This window comes from Loxodonta africana, chromosome 2, assembly GCF_030014295.1.
Source record: "Loxodonta africana isolate mLoxAfr1 chromosome 2, mLoxAfr1.hap2, whole genome shotgun sequence".
Classification (NCBI taxonomy): domain Eukaryota; kingdom Metazoa; phylum Chordata; class Mammalia; order Proboscidea; family Elephantidae; genus Loxodonta; species Loxodonta africana.
Window position 1 is genome coordinate 178330905 of NC_087343.1, and position 23284 is coordinate 178354188.

Sequence of the window (23284 nt, forward strand, 5' to 3'; positions counted from 1 at the left end):
TATAGGACAGAGTAGAACTGCTCCATAAAATTTGCAAGTAGCACCTGGTGAATTCAAACCTTTTGGTTAGCAGCCGTAACTCTTAACCATTACACCACCAGGGCTGAAGCATAGTCAGTGTAAAAGAATAAAATGGCTAAGGAAAAAAAAAATGGCAAAAGTCAGAAAGAATAAAAAGAAAGAAATAAAAGGGAGAGAAGAAAGTAGAGCAAAAGAAAAGGATAGAAAATAAGGAGAGAAGATAGAGAGGAGCGAGAGAGGTGGAGAAGGTCAGAGAGAAACAGGAATTGGGGAAAAATAGGATCATGTATTATGAGGAGGAGTCATCCCTTGTTTAATCAAAGTTCCTTTTTTAGTTTCAAATCAGGACAAAACAATAATATTCCTAGAAATTTTATCTTCTCAAGGTTTCTCCTTCTTACCTGTGAGTACAATAAACTAAAGAAGCCTGGATTTTTCTCCTGTTCCCTAAAAAATTAATTAATGCTCCCCCTGAATAACACTCCCCAGGGTAAAATTTCAGCCTCTACCATAGTGACTTCTCTTGCACCGTGGAAATGAGGCACAATCACCCCTAAACATAGATCTAAAGGTTAAACCTGAAGGAAGATTTCAGATTTTGAAGGACAGTTAATGACCTTCCAGTGACATCGTTTTTCACTTCTGCTATGACGAAATCCCAGGATAAGCCAGGCTGATGTGTAGCTTTCTGTCTGGAACGTACCACCAACCTGAGAATTACCTTTTCTCCTGCCCACACAGGCCCATTCTCACCCACCTCTCTTACAAAAAACATTTTATTCTACAGGAAAAAAAAAAATTCATTTCATTTCTTGGAAAACAGATTAGATAAAAATCAAAATCATGCTTGACTGTAACTCAAACAGGGTAGTCTTGGTTGGGGTACATTTTGAAGAAATTACAGAAAAACTTTTTACCATCTCCCTCCCTGTTTATGATAGTACCGGGAAATGTTCTTATAATACCTAAATTCAGCCTTAAGTTTAATCTTGATGGATGCCTCTTAAAGATTTTATCACCAGGTATAGAAGATAAAGGAAAGAGACATGAATGTCTATTCATCATAGGACAAACAGGGCTGGTTGGGTGGAAAGGTAAATAAATGGATGGTAGGTAGGAATGTACACAAAGAATGGAATGTACTAAATTTTTTTTTATTCTAAATATTTAAAAGACATTTTGTTGAGATTTTATTCTTTCTCTTGTAAGTGCTATAGTTTGTTTTTAAGATTTTACTTAATTGAAAATGTCAGTTAAATTTTTGTCACTGGAGTTTTCTCTCAATGTATTTTGGCAATAAAATGTTACTTAAGAAGTAATCTATGATTCAGAGCACACTTTATCTTCTTAATATTTGTAATCTTGGATTATTTAAGCCCGTACAGGACTTTTTTTTTTTTTAAACTTCTTTGAGTCCAATCATTGCAAGAGATCTCCGTCTTTAGAAATAAGCATTCCCCGCTCCTAAAGAAAGGTAATTGGGTTAGTTAGACAGGCCCTGAAGCTGATAAAATAGTGCTGACTCTTTAGAAAATTAGCTTGGGATCTTGGATTGTGTTTCTTCATGTCAAAATAAGTAAAGGTGGAAAATTTAGAGAACTTTGAAAAAAAAGTGCCAGATCAATTTTTTTGTGAAAGTTTGTGCAACTTTGTAGAGTTTAGGTGACTGAAACATAGGGAAGGCCATATGACTTACACTTTTTAGAAGTCAACATCGCTCTGTCCTATCTCAAGATTATAAGATGCCTGATTTTCACACAATCATTTTTTTATTATATTTGTATTCTGTGTGATGTTGAGATCAGAAGGAACCATTTCATTCACGTTCAACTAAATTTCATGCACATATTTTGGCGTTATCTTAAAAAGCTAGAATTTCAAAAACTCAGAGGACGAGATACCTCAGGCAGAACATGATGGCATTAGATACAACAGGAAGATTCTAAATCAGTGACAACACCCAAAGAAATGAAAGTAAGGTTAGGTTCATGCAATCCCTTTCTTTTTTGTCACACATACTTTACTGAAGAAATAGGTTTTAGGGTTATTTTTGAAATTCTACTCTGGAACCCTTCCTTTTGAATTTGCTGTCATTTTATCTGGTGCTTTTAATGCAAGGTGTGGAGCAGATGCTCAGACTTTGGCATAATGCAATCCATTTCCACAGAAATAGTATATCTAGATTTTCCATAATTCACTTGCATTTCAAAGAAAAAGGACACCAAACACCCAAGAGGCATTGTTAAAATGAACAGAGAATACCTTTTGACCTTTCCTCGCTGAGAACACCAGTCAGCTCATGAAGCCAGCTTATCTAATGAATCCAACTAGATACCCAAAGGAATGTGCTAGAATGTTTAGAAAACGTTCTCTTCTCATCTTTCCTTGTTGTATATAAATCATCTACCTGATGCAGGCCAAGATGTCTCTAAGAAAAACTGTACCCACTGAGATGATATTCAAGTTGTAGAGGCCATAGTATTAGTAAATGACTGCAGTTTATTTTTCGTGCAGTTACCCTTGACCTTTTCACAGAGCTTTCACTTTCTATCTAGATTCTAGTACCAATGTCAAACCTTTAAAAAATGCTTTCTGAAGATGATTGCTTTTTTCAGGTCGAATCTAAATTCTATATTTGAAAAACAATATAGTGTTCCTGAGAAGAGAATCTCATTTTTAATATTTATGGACTCTGTCCCGTTTGGAAAACTTAAAACAAACCTAAGTCAATGGTATATCCCTTCAATATTGTTTTTATGTAACTAAAATGCTACAGTGGGAACAGGCAATAGGATGCCTCAGAGTTATTGCAAAGTTCGACAATTTTAACCAAGATTTATACAGACCATAGGAAACTAATTCCTCCAACAGGGCAATGCACAGTCTTTCTAAAGCTTAGCCTCCTCACAATAGATAATATCCATATTATAACATAAGGAGGGAATTTATCAGTGGGAATAAGGTAATGTCTGCTGCAATAAAATTTACCTTTTGTCCTGGGAAATGCTTGTGTCTTCTGTCTTTGGAATCCAAAAACACTAAAAGATCAGGAATTGGTTAAACACCTTGAGACTTGAGTCTCTACCCCATAAACAAAATTAAGTAGCTGTACGTATCAAATAGGGGCAAGTGGCCAACTTCTCTAAGGCATTAATGGAATATAGGCAGGCTTATAGGAAAGGAAGGACAGAGAGTAGACATGTTGCTCTAGGCAGAACATCAGGGAGCTGAACCATTGTCCAATCCAGAAGAATACATTGATGTTTTTGTGCGGAGCCCAGGATATTTTCAATTTCCAAACAGAACTGTTTCAAAGTGGTACTTTGAGATACACTTTATTATGATGACTAACATTAGTTCATTTAGTCTTCCTGTAGAGACTGTCTCTGTGAATTAATGGACACAAAGTAGCTTAAAAAAAGTAACAGACCTGCTTCATAAATTGTGAGTTGAGGGAACTGAGTCTACCCAATACTCTTTTGAGTTTATCACTAGACAGTCAATGGCCAAAGCTATATGGTCAATGCCATATTGAATAAATTGTTGATAGGCATTCCTAATAAAATACCACCCAAAATTCTTCACTGTTCATTCCCACTTCCAAAGTGCTTTTTATAATCACTCTTACAATTCACTGTGTATACAGCATCAGTGATCTACTTGAACTGCAAGTATATCATTTCATCTGATTACCCAAAGGCTTCCTATTGCATTGGAATAAAGGTCCAACTGCTTATAGAAACCCTCAAGGCTCTTCATGAACAGCCCCGTCTTGCTACTCAAGCTTCATTTTGTATCAGTTTAGCAGCATCGCCAGGCTCCAGATACACTGGACTTTCTGTTTCTTAAACACAACACATTGACTCTCACCTCAGCTTCTTTGCCTTGTTCTTCCCTCTCCTTGAAATGTCTTGGCTGAACATTTCTAACCTTCCTGGTCTCAGTTCAAATGTCACCTCTTTGTAAAGACAATCTTTCAAAGCATTTTAATGATCTGAAATTAACTAGTATGATTCTTTGTGTTTGTGCTTAACTTTCTATCTACCTGCCATCTATCTACCTGTCTACCTATCTGTCTATTATCATCTATCTATCTATCTATCTATCTATCTATCTATCTATCTATCTATCTATCTATCTATCTATCTATCTATCTATCTATCTATCATCTATCTATCATCTATCTATCAATCATCTGTTATCTATCTATATCTATCTATCAATCATCTGTCATCTATCTATATCTATCTATCATCAATCATCTGTCATCTATCTATATCTATCTATCGTCTATCTATCTATCATCTATCTATCTATCTATCTATCTATCTATCTATCTATCTATCTATCTATCTATCTATCTATCTATCTATCTATCTATCTATCTATCTATCTATCATCTATCATCTATCACCTATCTAATCTGTTTTCCCTAAGATGATGAGGTGAGCTACAGTCGAATGGAAATACTTTTACTTCTGTTCACCATTGTATTGTTGTTACCTAGAACAGTGTCTGCCTAGCACATAAAATATGACCAATAAACATTTGTTGACTAGATGAATATACCCAAGAAATACTTCTTGAAGTGTAGGAAATTCCCAGCAAGGACAGTTCTACCACTGTCTATCACTTACACAGTATACAATATAGTGTGAGCATATGTGGATATGATCTACGTATGCATGTGTGCATTTTACATCTATCTAATTTAATCTCTATCCATTTATCTATCTACTCACCACTGAAGTGTATGCTTGTTTAAATATTGATTTTAATTGATTTATTTATCATTAAAAACTTGATTTACATTGATGTGCTATTTTGAGATATCCCTACCCACTGTAATAACGACCATCATTATCATCATTCCATCTTACATAACTCTATTTAAGTTTTTCTCTTGAAATACGTGTACATTTATATTCATTTTAAATAACCTGTCCTTTTTTTTTTTTTTACATGAACAAGGAAGGATTATGGTGAAGAAAACATTTGATTGAAATAATTATTTGGTGAATAATTTACTCTTGGAACATTTCATCCAACTGAGTTAGTTTAATTGATTTCCATTTTCAGATAAGTCTCTAGTTATATAACAGGTTCAGTCATGTTTAGCTTTGGCTAGGTGTATAATCATTTGTACACTCAAACATACCAACAATCATGAAGATGGCACAGGACAGGGCAATGTTTTTTTCGCTTATAAATAAGGTCATTATGAGTCGGAGCTGACTTGACAGCAAGTAACAACAACATAATCATTTTAGCTGAACTTCATTAGAAGTTCCTGATTCGTGTCTATGCTTTTAAATAAGATATATTTAATTATAAAAATATCTTGACTTTTCCTCATGTGATTCAGACAAAGGCTTCGAGGTCCTTGGAGTGGTTAAGAGCTGGGCTGCTAACCAAAAGGTGGGCAGTTCAAATCCACCGGCTGCTCCTTAGAAACCCTATGGGGCAGTTCTACTCAGTCCTATAGGGTTGCTATGAGTCAGAATCGATTCAATGGTAACAGGCTTAGGTTTTTTTTTTTCTAGTAACTCTTCAGAGTGTAGTGCTATGTTAATAAATACTGGTATTAGAGCATATGATTTATATTCTAATATATACATTATATATTATATATATGCAGTATATATAATATATACCCAAAACCTAAAAACCCACTGCCGTCGAGTCGAATCCGACTCATAGCAACCCTATAGGACAGAGTAGAACTGTCCCATAGGGTTTCCAAGGAGCGCCTGGAGGATTTGAACTGCCCACCTCTTGGTTAGCAGCCGTAGCACTTAACCACCACACCACCAGGGTTTCCATATAATATTATATATTATGTATACATACATACATACATATGTATATATTTTATGGAGTCCCGGTGGTGTGGTGGTTAAGTGCCCAGCTGCTATCTGAAGGGTCGGTGGTTTGAACCAGCTAGCTGCTCCACAGGAAAAAGATGTGGCAGTCAATGTCTGTAAAGATTAAAACCAAAAAACTCGATGCTGTCAGATGGATTCCAATTCATAGTGAACCTATAGTACAGAGTAGAACTTCCCAATAGGGTTTCCAAGGAGTAGCTGGTGGATTCAAACTGCTATCTTTTGATTAACAGCTAAGCTCTTAACTACTATGCCACCAGGACACCTATACGGCAGTTCCACTCTGTCCTATAGGTAGCTATGAGTTGGAATTGAATTGACAGTAATTTTTTTTTTTTTTTTGTATATAAATATATGGAAATCCTGGTGGCATAGTGGTTAAGAGCTACGGCTGCTAACCAAGAGGTCGGCAGTTCAAATCCCCCAGGCGCTCCTTGGAAACTCCATGGGGCAGTTCTACTCTGTCCTACAGGGACGCTATGAGTCGAAATGACTCGACAGCAGTGGGTTAGTGGTTTTTTTTTTTTTATATATAAATATATGTATATATATGTATATCAATTCAGGGAGATAGAAAAGATGACTAATGTTTCTAGCACTTGGTGAAAGGAAGGCTGCTCAACAATTACACTAGATTTCAGCCAAAGCACATACATATGAGCACATCTTCCATTTACGCCTGATCCTGGGCCCAAATGAATCTTGATTTCAAACCATCATTTTCTTTGCCAGAAAAAAAAGGAGTTAACCATGCTACCATTTACAATTTGGCTGGAGTTCATTCACAACAATGCTCCCCCTTGAACCTTTGCACTCAGGATTCTAAGCCTTGTACCTTAAATAAAAATGAGTTCGTGTAGCACTTAGGAAGTTCTTGGTGAGTTTTAGTCAAAGATATACTTTTGGAGCCTGTTCCTTATGATTGAAATCGCACCCATCTGAGTGATGATGTGGTTTGAAAATTATTAAATATATATTTGTGTAGAAAAACAAGTTAAGGGAATACATCTAGATCTTAATAGTGGTCTTCTGTGAATGGTGAAATTCCAGGGAATTCTTGCTTTCATGTTTTTCCTAGTTTCCCAAATTTATACCATAAAGTTGTATTTTATTTATTTATTTTTTAAAAACAACATATTATTATATATGTTATGTTATGTTGTGTTGTGTTGTGTTATGTTATGTTATGTTAGCCTCACACTAATACTAAAGTTTTTTTTTAATGTTTTGGGGTAGTTTTGCAAAATACATTATGGAAATACAGGAGTGAACAAGGATGGGCAGATTTATTTAAAAGATGACTTCTTAGAGAGTTTAGCATCATGAAACTTCCAGATGTGTACATAATAGGCAGTTTCTCAGCCATGGAAACTTGTTCCACTGGGCACTCAATATCAGTTGGTGATGGTTCAAAGACAATGTCTGGGTATATGGCAAGAAATATCTATCAGAAAGGAAAGTATGGAATGTAGTTGTGCTCTTTTTCTCATTCTACCCCCAAAGTTCCAGATGGTATCCAGGATTTCATTACATTGGCCTTCTTCTCCTTCCTACATCATCCTTCGCCTTTTCCATTTAGTGGTTGGGTGGCCAATACAATTCTTAACTGGCAACTTTTCATTTTGGGGCTTGCAAATTTTGCTACCTTAAGTCTGTGTTTGTGAATATGTCTGAGAGAAGAAAGAGGATAAACAGAGAGCAGGAAAAAGAAAAACTAAGGTGAGGTGTGTGTTTAGAGTGCATGGGAGGTCTTCTGAGATACTCATGGGATAGGATTCTTGGTTAGGGTACATGACCTACAATATTACAATGGTGACTTTTAGGGAATCTCAGAGGAACGTTGTTAGTAGAAAATGAGATGAAGTACCAGGAGAGGATGAACTGGCAAAGAATCTTAGGGGCAAAGGTAGATATAAAATTAAATAGATTAGAGCCGTTTATATGAACTGCTTTTCACTTATGCTTAATCTTTGTATGGCGCAGTGAAAATTTCCTGTGGCATTAATGTGTATAAACTTAACCATGTTTTACCTTCTGTTTGAGTTATAGTGTAATCTTTATACACAGGCTTTTAGGCCTCTGAGATTTGTTGCTTATATAGCATGATCACCTACTAACAATCTAAAAATATTGGAGGGAAATGGCCTATTTGGCAAATAAAGTGCTTTAGAGCACTTTATCATATAAGAAAGTACTGATTGCTTGCTTCTAAAACACCTGGGGGAGCCAATATTTATAAATTCAGCTACCTGGCGGAGCTGCCTCAAAGTGCAGTAAGTATGCCCTCTCCATACTCAAGAACTATGTAGTAATGATAGGAAACTACAGGAGAGCTGCTTCAGGCTGCCAAGCACGTGCACTTGTGCAGACATGAATCAGTATATATCCCCCAAATAAGCATATACTTACGGGCTCATTCCTGCTGCAGAAATAAAAATGATCAAAAATGACATAATTTGGATTCCATAGATGTCACTCAGTTCCATAAGATAGTCACCATAACTTTGGTCCTTATAATGTGGAGAGAACTGAAGCTCAATCTTGCAAAGTGAGATTGAATAAATCAATTTAAAAAAAAAATCAGCAGGAGTGTCCAGTCGTGTAGGAAAATTTAGATGTCAATTCTCCTCGATCCTGAAGTTTAAGGTACATTTAATTGTAAGAAAATGATTTTCAAATAATAAGAAATATTATATATAATACAATTATATGCGTAATATGACATAAGATAATATGTAGTATATTTTTATTGTATAGGAAATTATTCCCAATAAGGGGCTTACCTGGTACAAAAAAATTCAGGGTGAAAAAATGGCCAATTCCCCATTATCCATTGTCTTTCTTTTTATACTTTTTTCATGCTAATAAATACATATTTTATTATATCAAAGCAAAGCTAAGTGATGGCTCCTTTGCTTGATCCATAAGGGAAATGATGAAAGAAAAAAGGACAAAAATGAGCTCAACAATAAGATGCATTCTAACTTTTGTGAATGGAAAATGTATATATTTTTTATTATTGTTTTTAATTGAAAGGCAGTCCTGAAATTCTAATAAAGTGTGACACCTTGATGGAGTCTTAAGAAATATTTATGTATATGGGAAAAGAGAGTACATGATAATGGGGATGTGTAGATGATGATGGAGCAGTGTATACATTGGGGTATTGGGGGAATGGCTGACGGGTGAGAACAGAGAAGTGTTACAGAATGATTGTGTTAAGACTTCTGATACTTATTGCTGACAATTTGTCTCTCAAGCCACACACAATCAGCGTAGCATGTTAAAGCCGATGTTGGAAGTGAGTTCTACAAACACAACTATCTGATTTGTTTTTGTTTTTTATTTTGTCTCAAGCTTTGTCCTCCATGTTGAAGTTTTCAAAAAGTAAACCCCACATGATTCTATGTCTAGAGGATCATTTAAACATTTTAGAATCTACGAAATTGAAAAAAAAAAAAAAAAATGGAAACAAATCCATTGGATTGGTTAGATAAGGAGATATTTGAGATACTCATTATGTGATGTGTATAATAGGACCTCCTTGATGAAAGTTTATACGAAAAGTGTTAACTATGCACAAGTGAATTGCTGAGGGATAAAGGTCAGCTCTTGATTTCCAAAGGAGTTCATTATTGCATATGTTGGATCACCTTTTTAGTGTCCTAGGCCAGAAATATGAATGTCCCGGTAAAGAAAAAAAAAATTGCTTAAGATATTGGGCTGATATTTCTCAGAGCTCAAGTTGAAAATGATAAAGTCATCTTTTCCATTCTAACCCCTCAAGAAATTCTTTCCTTTTCTGTAAGCACCATTTTTCTATTGTGTTGTGATGGTGCTTCTTTGAAAAAGTCTTTATTGAGTCATCACAGAGCTACAATAAGTATGTTTTATTGGTTGACATATATGCCATCAAAGACCAATAAAATAAAATCATATTGGACTTGAAATGGAAACTATTAAGTGAACTCTTTCTATGCCATAGTATGTTCTTCTCATCCTTAAAACTGAAAAGATTATATAGGTTGCCAGATTTTTTTTTTCGGGACGTAATTGGGAAAATTCAGTTATGATTTAGTGCAAGAAAGCAATCATTTATAAAACATACCCTTGAACCCTTAAAGAGTTAATAAAGCTTGCTGAAGTATATTGTACACTTCCCAAGAGTAGCCTAAATACCTAGAGGTTCTGGCTAGCTGTGTGAGAGTATTTATGCTTATCCCAAATGCTAACGTATTTTTATTACAATGTGAAATGGTTTCATATCATTTAGGAAAGTGTGTCCATTATTGAAGAATTCATTAGCAGAAGCTGACTTCTCCATAAAGTCTCTGCCTCCCAAAGTGGCATATTTAGACTCTGGGATCCCTAGAAAATATTAACTGTGAAATTTCGTGTGTAAGCAGTAAATTTTCAGGACTACACAGCGGACCAATTTTAGAAATAGCTAATCGAAGCCAATAAATTTCCCATTTGGGTGTGAGTATGTGGTGGTAAGCTCTAATAAGGACTGTTGATAGACACTCACTGTCCCAATTTCCTGCTTCATCAGAGCGTGTAACTGAAGTGAAGACTGACATCTTCGTCACCAGTTTCGGACCCGTTTCAGACCATGATATGGTAAGTGACACTGCGTTTTTGGTCTCCTTGGTTTTTTTTAATTTAACTTTTAAAAGAAAAATATAGACTAAGTATTTAGGTAGCGACCTCATATAGTTTGGATATACATTTGTGCCAGCGTGTATATAATAATAAAAAAAATAATAATAAGCAACACGTAATTCATAATTCATATGATATTTGTACTAAAAAACCCAAACTCACTGCCATTAAGTTAATTCTGACTCACAGCGATCCTATAGCACAGAAAAGAACCTCCATACCTACCTTCCTTTTAGCAGCCAAGCTCTTAATCACTGTACCACCAGGGCTCCTCATAATATTTATATAATAGCAGACCCATTTATTTCCCAGACCAGGTCTATTTCTGTAGTTATCAACCACGGCAGTCCTGTTTTTGTCCATCCATCCCTGGAAATGATTGCTTTGTGTTGGAAGATGCTCCTTTCATTTTAATTAGGAGGCCGTGTTAAATTCAAGGATGCTAGATTTTAAGGTAGCCACCAGCAGTGTTCTCGAAAACCATGAACATTATCATTCCTGAATTATTTTTGGCTAAAAATGGAAAATGAGTATAAAAGGTGAGTGAATACTTAAATAGAATTAGGCAGAGAAAGAGTTAAAAAAATGACACTGACAAACTTTCAGCTTCCCTGCAAAAGGCCCTCATTAAAATATTAGCAAGAGTGGGAATGAAATGAATAAATACCTGTTCTTTCTTCTCCCAAACCAAATAAATTAAAATGAATTTCTTTTATATCTGGTAGGAGTTGGTAAATCGGTAAAGCTCTGAAGATATTATATAATGTTTTAAAACTCATAACAGCAAACCTTCTATGTAAGGGAAAGAGGCCATGAAGATATGTCATTATGAATATTTCAAATACATTAATTCAATACTGTTTTTGAAATGCCTTTTTTTTTTTTGTATCATCTGAACATAAATGTCCTTTGATTTCAGAGTAGCTCAGGATTCCGAATAAAGATTACAGAAAGTATCAATTTAGGCCATCATTTCCTAAATTGTGTCTATTCACAATGAACCCACTTTGGCTATATTTAATCTAGTGCTTTTCCAGCCATATTTGTACAAAATCCTTTTTCTTCATTCAATACCTGTTAATATTCTGTAGAATTTAGTAATCTGTGAATCAAACATTGGGAAATGCTGGCTCAGGGGATAGTTAAATATAATTCAGGTTATGAAACATAGCGATTATCAAATACAAGTCAGCAGAGCATGTGAGAGACAGCAAAGTGGTAAGTAAGAACACAGTTTTCTGAGCCAGAATGTCTGGGGTTATAATCTCCTTCTTCCATTTACATGGCTGTATCCTTGAAACCCTGGTGCCGTGGTGGTTAAGTGCTATGGCTGCTAACCAAAAGGTCGGGAGTTCGAATCTGCCAGGTGCTCCTTGGAAACTCTATAGAGCAGTTCTACTCTGTCCTATAGGGTCGCTATGAGTTGGAATCACCTTGATGGCAATGGGGGTTATCCTTGGGAGATTTATTTAATATATCTGTGCCACAGTTTCTACTTGTTTAAAATGAGGATAATAATAATATCTTACGGGGTTATTTCATGTTTTAAGTGAATTAATCCATGCATATCACTTAAAAGAATTCCTGACATAATAAGCGCTCAACAAATGTTAGCCATTATTACTAGCCAAGGAACAGAAGTATAAATTTCAACCATAATTGTGCATTTATTCCTCTTATACAATTCATTTTGTCATTATGATCAATGAGTAGGCCACTGTACTGGAATACTGTGAGATACCAAATTTTACCTAAATTGATCACTTTTTGAAGAACTAGTTCATTGTGGATTTTCCATGTTGGAATTCCATCTTTCGCTATTCTCTCCTCATGCCACTCTTCTACTTAAGAACCTTTAGTAGGTCTCAGTCAAGTTTAACACTTTTTCTGCTTTGAATTTTTTCTTGATACCATGTGTTTTCACTAACAGGAACATGCTGATCTCCTTATCAGGTCATGCACCCTTACTGGAAAATTTCCCTTCTCTCCACCTATCTAAATCCTGTATTTGCTGCCAAGGCCCAATGCCTCATGATTCCAATTATTGATGAAAACTTTTTCTGATTAAGCTAATAACAATATTAACTTCTCCTTTCTGCATTCTAATCACATTTATTGATTGTAACACAAAATTTAATATTTTTCACATAATCAGTACTGTTCTGTAAGATTATTTTCCTTCTTTAAATGTTATATTTTTCTGATGTGATACCCCAAAATGTAAAGACAGTTTTTTTCTACATCTCTGACAATATTAGTATATTGCAGGCTTTCAGTAAGTGTCAAATTATTACTTACTTGGTAAAAGGTTTAGAGACCTACATTATCTTTCAAAATTTGGGGACTTGTGGGACTTAATAAATTCACCCCTCTTTCCTGTCTGAGTTTTGCACTTTGTGAGAAAGAAGACAATAGAGTAAGGGATACAGGAGGTGAAAACATCATCATTATCCCAAATAATTAAGGTATTACAGAATGTGGCTTATACTTGCAGGCAAGTGGGTTTCTAGATGGTACATTCCAGGAACAGGCAGAAATACCAGGTCACAGGCAGTGTTGGTTTCTCTCTGTTAGAGGGTAGACTGCCCGTGTAAACCTTGAGACACAGAGGAGCACAGTCAAATTCACGAGTCTTATAGACAGCCATCATCCAAAAGGACAAGACAAGGAGAGACTGAGATAGACAAACTTAGTTTCTCCTTCCAAATTCATCCATTAGATTACATTAATCCTCTCCTCTATTCGGGACAGAAGAGTAAGAGGGGCTGGAGAGTGTCCAGGAGTTTTACACTGTGACACCTCTCTCTTCGATGAAAACATCAAGAGATGGGACATTAAAAGATCACGTGGCACGGTGCCTCACAATAAGTGTATGCTCAATATGAGTTGTTAAGGGACGGTTTCAAATGAAGCTACGTGCAATCATAAACTTTGCTCTTAAAAAAAATTATTTGGCATGCTTTTGAGTTACCAGTTAGATTAACTGTGATTTAAGGAACAAATGTTTTCTTAGAATCAAGGTGACACTAGGATTTTTGATATACCATTGCTGTTGTTGTTGTTAGGTGCTGTAGAGTTGATTTTGGCTCATAAATAACCCCAGTGACAGAGTAGAACTGCCCATAGGGTTTTCTTGGCCTTAACCTTTAGGGTAGCAGATCCCCAAGTAATTCTCCTGTGGAGACACTAAGTGAGCCCAAATCACCAACCAGTGGCTGACTTAACTGTTTGCACCACCAGGGCACTTTGATACACCATTAGCCCTATAGTTATCGTGACTTACTCATTCATGATCTTTGATCAAATATCAGATAGAAAGAGGGGACAGAGTGCAGAATAGTTCAAGTCAACAATACACCCCACTACCTGAAACTTCTTAACCAGGTAATGGTTAAATTTTTATGTCAATCGATCCAAAAGCCATAGGCCTACAACCGATTTTCTAAGTGGCTAGTAGAAATTATACCTGACTACACTGTTCTCAAAGATTAATCATCTAAAACCACATCATCATAGAATTACAAATAAGGTGATTTAGAGGCAATCAAAGTAGAAGACAGAATGACAAAGCTATTTTTCAAAACAGGAAATCTTTGTAGTTTTTTTAAGTGAGAACTAATGTATCTAATTAATAATTATAACCATTACAACATTAAAATTATCGAATGCTTACAATGTGCCAATCACCATGCTCAGGGTTTTATAGATCATGTTCCTTCTAATCCACATGCCAAAATCTTTTACACTAATATTATGCACATTTTCCAGAGAAGGAACGTGACCTAACTAGCTAAGTGCAATGATTTGAACCCAGTCCATCCAACCCTAGAGACGCCCTAACTCCCAAGGCATCTGACTTCATCTGGAATAGAAAACAAAATTAGGACAACTCCTTAACTTTATTTTAAAATTCATTAATTTGCAATCAAATAGCACATTCCCAGGGCACCAGGTTCTGACAGAAATATCCAGGCAGCACAATCACTAAAAAAAAAAAAAAAAAAACAGTGCCATCGAGTCGATTCTGACTCATAGCAACCCTACAGGACAGAGTAGAACTGTCCCATGGAGTTTCCAAGTAGCCCCTGGTGGATTCGAACTGCTGACTTTTTGGTTAGTAGCCATAGCATTTACCCATTATACCACTAGGGTTTCCAGCACAATCATAGAACTGTGTTTTCCACGGTGGATAAAGTGGATTAAGTCAAAGCACACACAGATGGTGCAAGCAGAAATGCTTCAACACAATATTTATTTAAGAATGTAAAGGATATTTTTGTAGGTCTTCAGAGTAAGACTTATATTCTCCCAGGACCTACTTTACTGAGCAGGGTAACTCAAAGAGACTTTTCACATGAGTGATGAGGCTGGAACATTGAGACTTGAACACATTCTTCAGCTGAGCTTCCTCTTTGCTCACACACTGTGAATGTAGAGCCCCTTTTGTGCCTTCTGTTTTTGCTTGGCTTGGCTGTTACCAACTTGTCACTTCCTCAGATTTTCTGTTCTGCCACCTTTCTAAGGAAATAACACTCCTTCACTCTCAGCTATGTAAGAAGACTAATATAAATTTCTGTTGATAAAAAAAAAAAGAAATAAGACAAATAGTAAAAATTTCTACTGAGAGCGTTCTGTGGGCCAGGCATCCTTGCAAGCTGTCCATGTGTATTAACTCATTTACTTCTCAGAATAGCTGGGTGACATATTAGGAAATTGTGGCTTGGAGAGGGTAAGAAACTAACTTAAGGCCATTCAGCTGGCAGACTGATGATGCAGTTTTAGCTAGTTGGTTTAGAACTTACATTCATAACCAGTATGCTATGGCTCTACTTCTTGCCTTTTTCTTGTCCCAACTTTCTGAAGAAGGTTCTCTGGCCTATCTTGGTCCAGATGTTCGTTCTCAGTCTAATAAATTGTGACCATGAGTCCAAGGTCATGTTACACAAGTAGGTACTGGTATCTGTCTGCTGTTACCATGACAATCATGCAGGAGAGAGTTCTCAGAATACAGAAGACCAAATATTTATACTCTTGATTAGTCAGGGGTTGATCATCATCAACTGCAGTTTATTTCAGATTTCATTTCTACTTCTATCTCGGGGAAAATGAAAAACAAAAGCTTACCCAGTCAGTTTTGCTTAGTGTTGTGTGTGTGTATGTTTGTGTGTGTCTGAGGAGTATATTTGTAAGAAGAATGTTTTCAATATATTTGGTAACTTCACTGTCTGACATTAACACAGATAGAGTTCACTTTAAACATGATAAACATGTAAACATCTGGACTTTGGAAAGTTTCACATGGTTGTTTGGAATCATTGCCTTTGGGCTATATTTTGCTAAAAATGTGACATTAAATCTATTTAAAGTTTATTTTATATTTAAATTTTATTTTAATTTCAAAAGTCTCCTTGCAGCAAGAAAACAAATGCTCGACCTTCTTAGGTTCATGGGAACAAGGTCAGCTTAGACTTTCTTGGATCCTTGATTGACAAGTGGTCATTCTCTCTACTGTTGACTAGTTCAAAGAGAACTGAGACTAGAAATTAAGTGGCTAAATCGTAGTAGAAATATCATCATATATCATATCCCTACCTATCAGACTTGTCCATATCCCAGAGTGGAAGACATGCCCAGCCCAGAGTCGACCTATCCACACTATTGGAGTGGGGGGAAAGAAAGAAATGCTCAGATAGCTTAAGCTACTTTCCAGGACTTCCCAGAATGATTGAGTCCAGACTTACTAGACAATGCTTAGAGGAATCTCTATATCCAGCTCCAAATCTATCTCTCCAGTTCTTGACTTCCACTGTCCCCTTACCTATGCTCTCCCTCCTCAGTCTGCCCTGCTTTCCTGTGAAGCACTGCTACTCTGCATTACTTCCAGATGTAATCCACAGGTCCTCTCTCTATTTCTTGCTTCAGGGAAAATACCATCCTATGTCCATCCCGTTCCTCCATGAGGTTTTCTTGTAGCACCCAAGCCTATACAGCTTCTCCCTTTGCTGAATTTAGAGGAGGCTTAACAAATTCTTGTCGGTAAATTCTCTTGTTATGTATTGCAGTGCCTTCCATCTGACACTTCCAGACACTAAAATGGAGCCGATAAAACAAGGTCACTTCTCTTTACTCCACAGACACACTGGCATTAAGTTAAACGTCCTTGTTTCTATCTCAGTCAGCAATTAGCACTATGCCTGGCACATTATAAGCCATGCAATGATAATTGTTACTTAATCAGTAAGTGCTCAGCAGTGGCAAAGTATGTCAGAAGGATTAACCTTCACTTAGGTTTTACCCAATCTTCTTTAAAATCCAGGAAAGAGATATTCACACATGAAAGGTATGCACACAGACATTATTTGGTATGTCCTAATAGTTTTTTTTTTTTTTAATGGTGGTGGAGCAGTGTTTAAGCACTTGACTGCTAATCGAAAGGTCAGTGGTTCAAACCCAACAGCCCCTGTCAGGGAGAAAGACCTGGAAATCTGCTCCTGTAAAGGTTATAGATTAGGAAGCTGTATAGGGGCAGTCACTATAAGTTGGGATCAGCTCGATGGCACCTAACAACAACAACAACAAAGATGATACGTATAAGATTAAAATACATTGCTTTCTTGATGCTTCAGAGTTAAGAGGATTAAGAAAACATGGCATGAGGTTACCAAGTTAGTCTTTCTTCCAGTTTGAACCACAGTATGATTAGCAGAGAATATGGCAGTCTTTATTTCAAACCATTAGTTTCCAAATTTAGTATCAGTGTGGCAAATACTGCAAGAAAGATGGATGTTACTCTTTTTAATTTTAGGAGCTGGTAAGTCTCATTGCTTGTTTTCAGATTAGCAGATGTTTGTCCCCGGGTATTGCCATAAGGAATGCTATGTTTATTCAGATAAATAGATTTCTTGGCTGTGAATGTTGATGAGCTTCACACATTTCTCATGTGTCTTATACACACATACACGCACAAACACACACTCACATACACCTGAACATTGTATTGTTAGTTTTTCGGGTTTTTTTTGGAAAAGATCCAAATTGCCAGTGTAAATGAATTTCTTATTTTCATAATCTTCTTCCTTGTATAAAATATATACATTATCTGTGAAAAAAATTTTTTTTTACTTAGCTGAAAAGAAGAAGGCATTTTCTTACCATGTTAGAACCATGGTTGACTTAAGTTTGGTTGTGAGGTTATCAGAGGTCATGGAAGGGCTCCCAAAACATTATAATTCATTTCTACAGCTGCAATTATCTAATTTAAAATTTTTCATAAATATAATAACCTCTGCGTGGTGCAAACAGTTAAACACTGGGCTATTAGCCAAAAGGTTGTCAGTTCAATCCCTCCCAAAGGCAGTTTGATAGAAAGGTCTGGCAATCTGTTTCTGAAAGTTCACAGTAAGAAAAACCCTGTGGAACACAGTTCTACTCTGCAACTCATGCCATGAGTTGAGGTTGACAATGGCAACTGGTTATTGATTAACATGAGTTTGGCATTCATTTGTAATATATTCTATCTCTTCTAGGGCTGGTTTAGTCGAGGGTGGGGTGTGGTTTTCTTGTCACATATATGAGAAGATAATTGGCAGAATTTTTCTGACTAAGAAATATTTCAAGCATTTTCAAATTAAAAAAAAAAATCATCATGCCAAACGATTCTTCTGACATCAATATGTATACAGTATACAAGTTCACTTCTGAAAACATCACCTAATTCGTAATTGCTTCCAAAGTAGCAAAAATTATGCAGTATCAATGTAAGGTATTTGCATTGCAAAATATGGCACAATGAACTTTGCCATTTTCCAAATTTACTTAGGAATATACTATAGATGTATTTTTCCGTCAAAGCTGGAAGGATGAAAGGTTAAAATTTAAAGGACCCATGACAGTTCTTCGGTTGAATAACCTAATGGCAAGTAAAATCTGGACTCCAGACACCTTTTTTCACAATGGAAAGAAGTCAGTGGCCCATAACATGACCATGCCCAACAAACTCCTGCGGATTACAGAGGATGGAACGTTGTTGTATACCATGAGGTAAGATGGCCGTGCTGCTATTTGGGAATACTTTTGTATTTCCTTCTTGTCCACTTCTAGGCAATCATCAAGTTGATGGCCCAAGGCAGGAATTTACTTTGCTGTTTTTCTTGCTTTTTTAATTTTTTTAAACTTTAAAAAACTTACTCTCCTATGAGGAGGGAATACTTAAATATAATTCAAGTATTTAAATGCTAAATGGAATGATTAGAAAAAATGTTGGCAATATGTATTAAGTAATACAGTAGCACAATTTATCTCTCCAGCCGCTCTAGTTCAATATGAAGAACTTCTTCACTCTATTGTAAATCACACGTATTCATACATTCCAGTAAGGTCTAGATTAAATTTCTAGAAGCTAGCTAACGTTGTATATCTGAAAGTATTTGTAATAAAAAGGAAAGTAACAAAACAAAATTAAAGAAAGCTAGAAAATGCTTAAAAGACTCAAATGGAAAATATACATTTTGAAGCATATGAAGTTACCTTGGTATCATTAGCTAGAGAATAAAGATTGTCTTAATTTTGTTTAAACTGAAGATCGCTCAGATTTTTTTATGTTTTATAAATGTTTCCTCCCTTTTGAGGATACTAGAAAACTTAGAATCTTATGAGTGAGAGTGCTCGATTACTTTTATGGTTGAATGAAGGGAACACGGAAGAAATAAAGTTTTGAGCTGTTTTTAAAGAAAAAAAAGTCACTTAAGGTATTCCTAATTTATGAGAAATTAAGACTTGTCTGCCACTTCTCCTTGAGGGAAGCAGTTAATTTCCTTCCCAGATGTATTCTAAGAACGATGTCTTTTCAGATTTGGACACTGTCTGGCAATTCAGGCCATCCAATTATTCCTTTGGTATAAAAAGGTAATGAAGGCAAAAGCCTCGACGTGGTGGATTGCGTTTAGCGTAGGAATAAATATTTTGCCTTTAGTTAGTGGCCAGAACAGGTAGCATATACAGGCATCTGGCCCCCGCGCCCTGCCAAAAAAAAAAAAAACCCAAAACTTGAAGAGCCACTTTCCGTATTGGACCCAGCTAGAGAGGACTGGTCCAAGTACAGTTGGAATTAAAGAATAAAAAGTCCTCAAATTAGAGAGAGAGAGAGAAAAAAAAAAGGGAACCTATAGACACATGTGTTGAAACCTTGCCAAATTATCCAAGTAGGACATGTTTATATTTGCAATTTAAAATACTATTTCCGTTTAAATAACCCATACTTGTCTTTAAGCCTGAATTCAGTACATATCCTGAATACTAACTCGTGGTTTCTGAAATACGCAGTGCCCTTCAGTTCATCAATAACTGCCCTGTGTCTTCCATTTCCAAATTTCCCTGTGCGTTTGCTAATGCACCATCGTTTTGTTTAATGATGTGTCTTAAGAATGCAAGTTTAATAGTTAACTTCCATATTTCATATTTGTTTTAAGCAATATGAGTATTTTACTTAATGATTTTAGCTTAATGATCTTAATGATTTTAATGGCTATAAAGTCATTCTGCTACATTTCCTGAGCTACTTAATAATCTGAGTAAATATCTCTGCTACAAGTTATATGAGGCAAATGGATATAAATCCCCTCTTAATTCCACAAAACGGGATGAACTATATTTCAGTGGATTCTTTTCTTAACAACCATTTTTAAGGCATCAAAAAAATTTTTTTTTTTTTTTATTGAGTTTGCATTTCCAGATTATATGGACTAAAGAGAAGCACAGCAGAGGCCTGGCTTTAATTAGGCAGTGAATTTGTAAATAAAACTAAATGGGTGGTCTATAGTGACAAAAGAAGGAGAGAATTCCTAAAGGGAAAAAATAAAACAAACAAACAAAAAAAACTGATCACATATAAACTCTCAAGGAGACTGTAAATTAAGGTCAATCTCATAAGGCTTTACAATAGTTTCCTCTGCACCTATGCTTTTTTCTTTTTTTCTTAAATGCTATTTTAGGGAAGGAGATAGGGTGAGCTGCACTTAGGAAAGGGGAAATATACTACTCTTCCTGACTATCCACGCCTTCTTCTCAACCAAGGATGAGTTAGTATTTAAACAAGTATTTATTTGCTTATGGCTAGTTTTGTTCTCAAAGGATTTGTCATACTCAGGTGGACTAGGTGGTGATGCTTGTTTTTGGAAAATATTAGGAATGTTGCAGATTGCACAAAATCTGGCTTCACCTATATTCTCAAAACAAACAAAAATGGATAGAAGCCAGTCATCCTTGTAAATCATTCTTTTTAGATAATTTGATTATTAACAGCTCTGCATAGATTTGCAGTTTGTGCCTGTCATCCAGCTCTCTTAATACATTTGCTATAATAAGTAAACCTCCCAACCATATTTATCAGCAAGAATCTAATCTATGGGGCTCTCATTTGTCTACTTTATTTCTCTTAATTGACAAGGCTGACGGTGAGAGCTGAATGTCCAATGCACTTGGAAGACTTCCCTATGGATGCCCATGCCTGCCCACTAAAATTTGGAAGCTGTAAGTAAATTTATTTTAAAATTTCTTTATCCTTATGGGAGATCTAAGTATTTGAGCAAGAGAGCTCCAATCAGTTGTATCTGTTGGAGAGACACATAAAAATTTTCAAGAAAGCTTAAAGAACAAGAACTTTCTAAAAGTAATAATCTTTGACTTCAATATTTAATGACATTTCAGGAAAGCTGCTATGCCTGATTTACTGGCCTAGAAAGCATGTATTAAACTATTTAGTAGGAGAATTCTGTTTTCTGTGGAAGTTGTATTCATGGAAAAAGGAATGGGGTATGGATGCTTATACCACATGAGTAACATCTTCCTTCAAAGAAATGAAGGTTATTCTTTTTATTTTACATTATCACTGATACTTCTTTGACTTTAAAAATAATTCAACTTGTTTACCAGATGGGAACATTGGTAGGTGACAAAGAACCACAAGTAGGCATTTCTTAATGGTGAAGCCTAGAGCTAACAGATGTTGCCAGCAATTTACCCTAATCATACTCTTAGGAAAGTTCTAGATCCATTTGGCTATCTCATGGAATTCATACACACATTAATGCCCTTGAAGGTATCTTAAATACTGCTTTATACTAACTTTCTGGGTTTTTGCCATTTGAAAATAAGCAGGCACATTCTAGAGAAGGCAAGTTTGCATGCAAGAGAGTGAGTGGGAATTATGTATTCCTGCTTTCCTGCAGTGGAGCTACATACTTGGCTGAGTCAACTCCTGAACTATCTAACTAGTTTTCTGTTCTCACTAGAGAGCCAGTCTGAGCAACTATTTTGGTGAAAATATGATTCATAGAAGAAAAAGTGGTAGTGTAGGAAGGCAATAAGCAAAGAAAATGACAAAGGGCCTTCAGGCTCCTAGCAGCACTAGGCACAGAGAGATCACTTTCTCGATTTATAAATCTCTTCCTATGCTGAAACTCAAGGATAGCCTACTTCACAAACTATCAGTTAAAGCGACCTTTGGTGATCACTCCCTTCTCCCCAACTTTTTTCCAGTTTAATAAGTCTCTTGTATGTCATGGACTATTTTATGGTTTCCCCTGATTGTCAGTTCCATTTTTAAAACTAACAACATATATTGTGTGTTAACTGTATTTCAGGCAATATATTAAACATTTTAGATGTGTAGGCTCATCTAATCTGCAAAATAACCATAGAGTTATGGTGACCATACAACACAGTGTGTCTGAAATAGTACTGATTTATGCCTATTATCCTAGCATAATTATTAGTAGTGCCCCCTTTCACCTTCTTAAGTGCCCTGGTTTGAACAATAAATTACATATTAAATGTATCAGTCAGGAATGCCTTCAACAGTAACTGTAGCTGAAAAAAAAGAAGGGGTTATATTTTCATATAAGATATCTGAAGATAAGTGATCACTGATGGATTGCAGGTTAGTTCAGCATCTTAAGAGGGCTGATATCTTAAGATGACCTTAGATGATGTTCTTCCTGGTCACTGACGGTTGCTGCAGCTCCAGCCATTGCATCAGCTTTCAAGATAAGGAGGAATAGTGGCTGAAGAAGAAAGGCATAGTGCCTATGTCAAGAAAATAAAATCTTTCACTAAAATCCCGACAGGCATCTACTCACATCACGTTAATCAAAGGTGTGTGTCACATGGCCAATGCTAACTGCAAAAGAGGCTGGGAAAGTATATACTTTTAACTGGGCACATTGTTAACCCAAAGAAAACTTTAGGTATTGTAGGAAGCAAGAAATGGGTAGTGATTGGAAAACAAATAGTGTCTGGTTCATATGAGAAAACTCAAGTTAAAGAATGTAAGCTCCCCCCCCCCATTTTCATACACATAATAATTATTACTAGGAAGAAATGCCTAGCAACCTTCTTCTGAAAATCAGTGAGTAAAAACCCTGTGGATCACAATAGTGTGACCTGTAACTGACCATGGGGATGGCACAGGACTGGACAGCATTTCATTCCATTGTGGATACTCAATGGCAGCTAACAATAACAACAATAAGAATTAGGACTAGGGTCCTACTTCAGAAACGGCACTTATTTTAGTCCCACATATAAACAGTTCATATGCTGGACTTGTATGTTTTCTTCCATTCCTCCAAAATTCTCTCTTCATGTCCTTGAACTAAATTCAGAATTCAAGTACACTGACTTTTAGCCAAATAATCTGCCACCCCATAGTCCAAGATATA

At 36.0% G+C, this 23284-nt stretch overlaps 1 protein-coding gene across 1 annotated transcript in view; it reads left to right on the top strand.

The window, feature by feature from the left end:
- The window catches only part of GABRA1 (gamma-aminobutyric acid type A receptor subunit alpha1), a 55804-nt gene that overhangs the window by 7807 nt on the left and 24713 nt on the right, over window positions 1-23284 (top strand). Inside the window, exons 3-5 of the mRNA XM_003404639.3 lie at window positions 10459-10526; window positions 18388-18608; window positions 21013-21095. Of these exons, the coding sequence (XP_003404687.1) occupies window positions 10459-10526; window positions 18388-18608; window positions 21013-21095 (372 nt within the window). The remainder of the gene's footprint in view (window positions 1-10458; window positions 10527-18387; window positions 18609-21012; window positions 21096-23284) is intronic.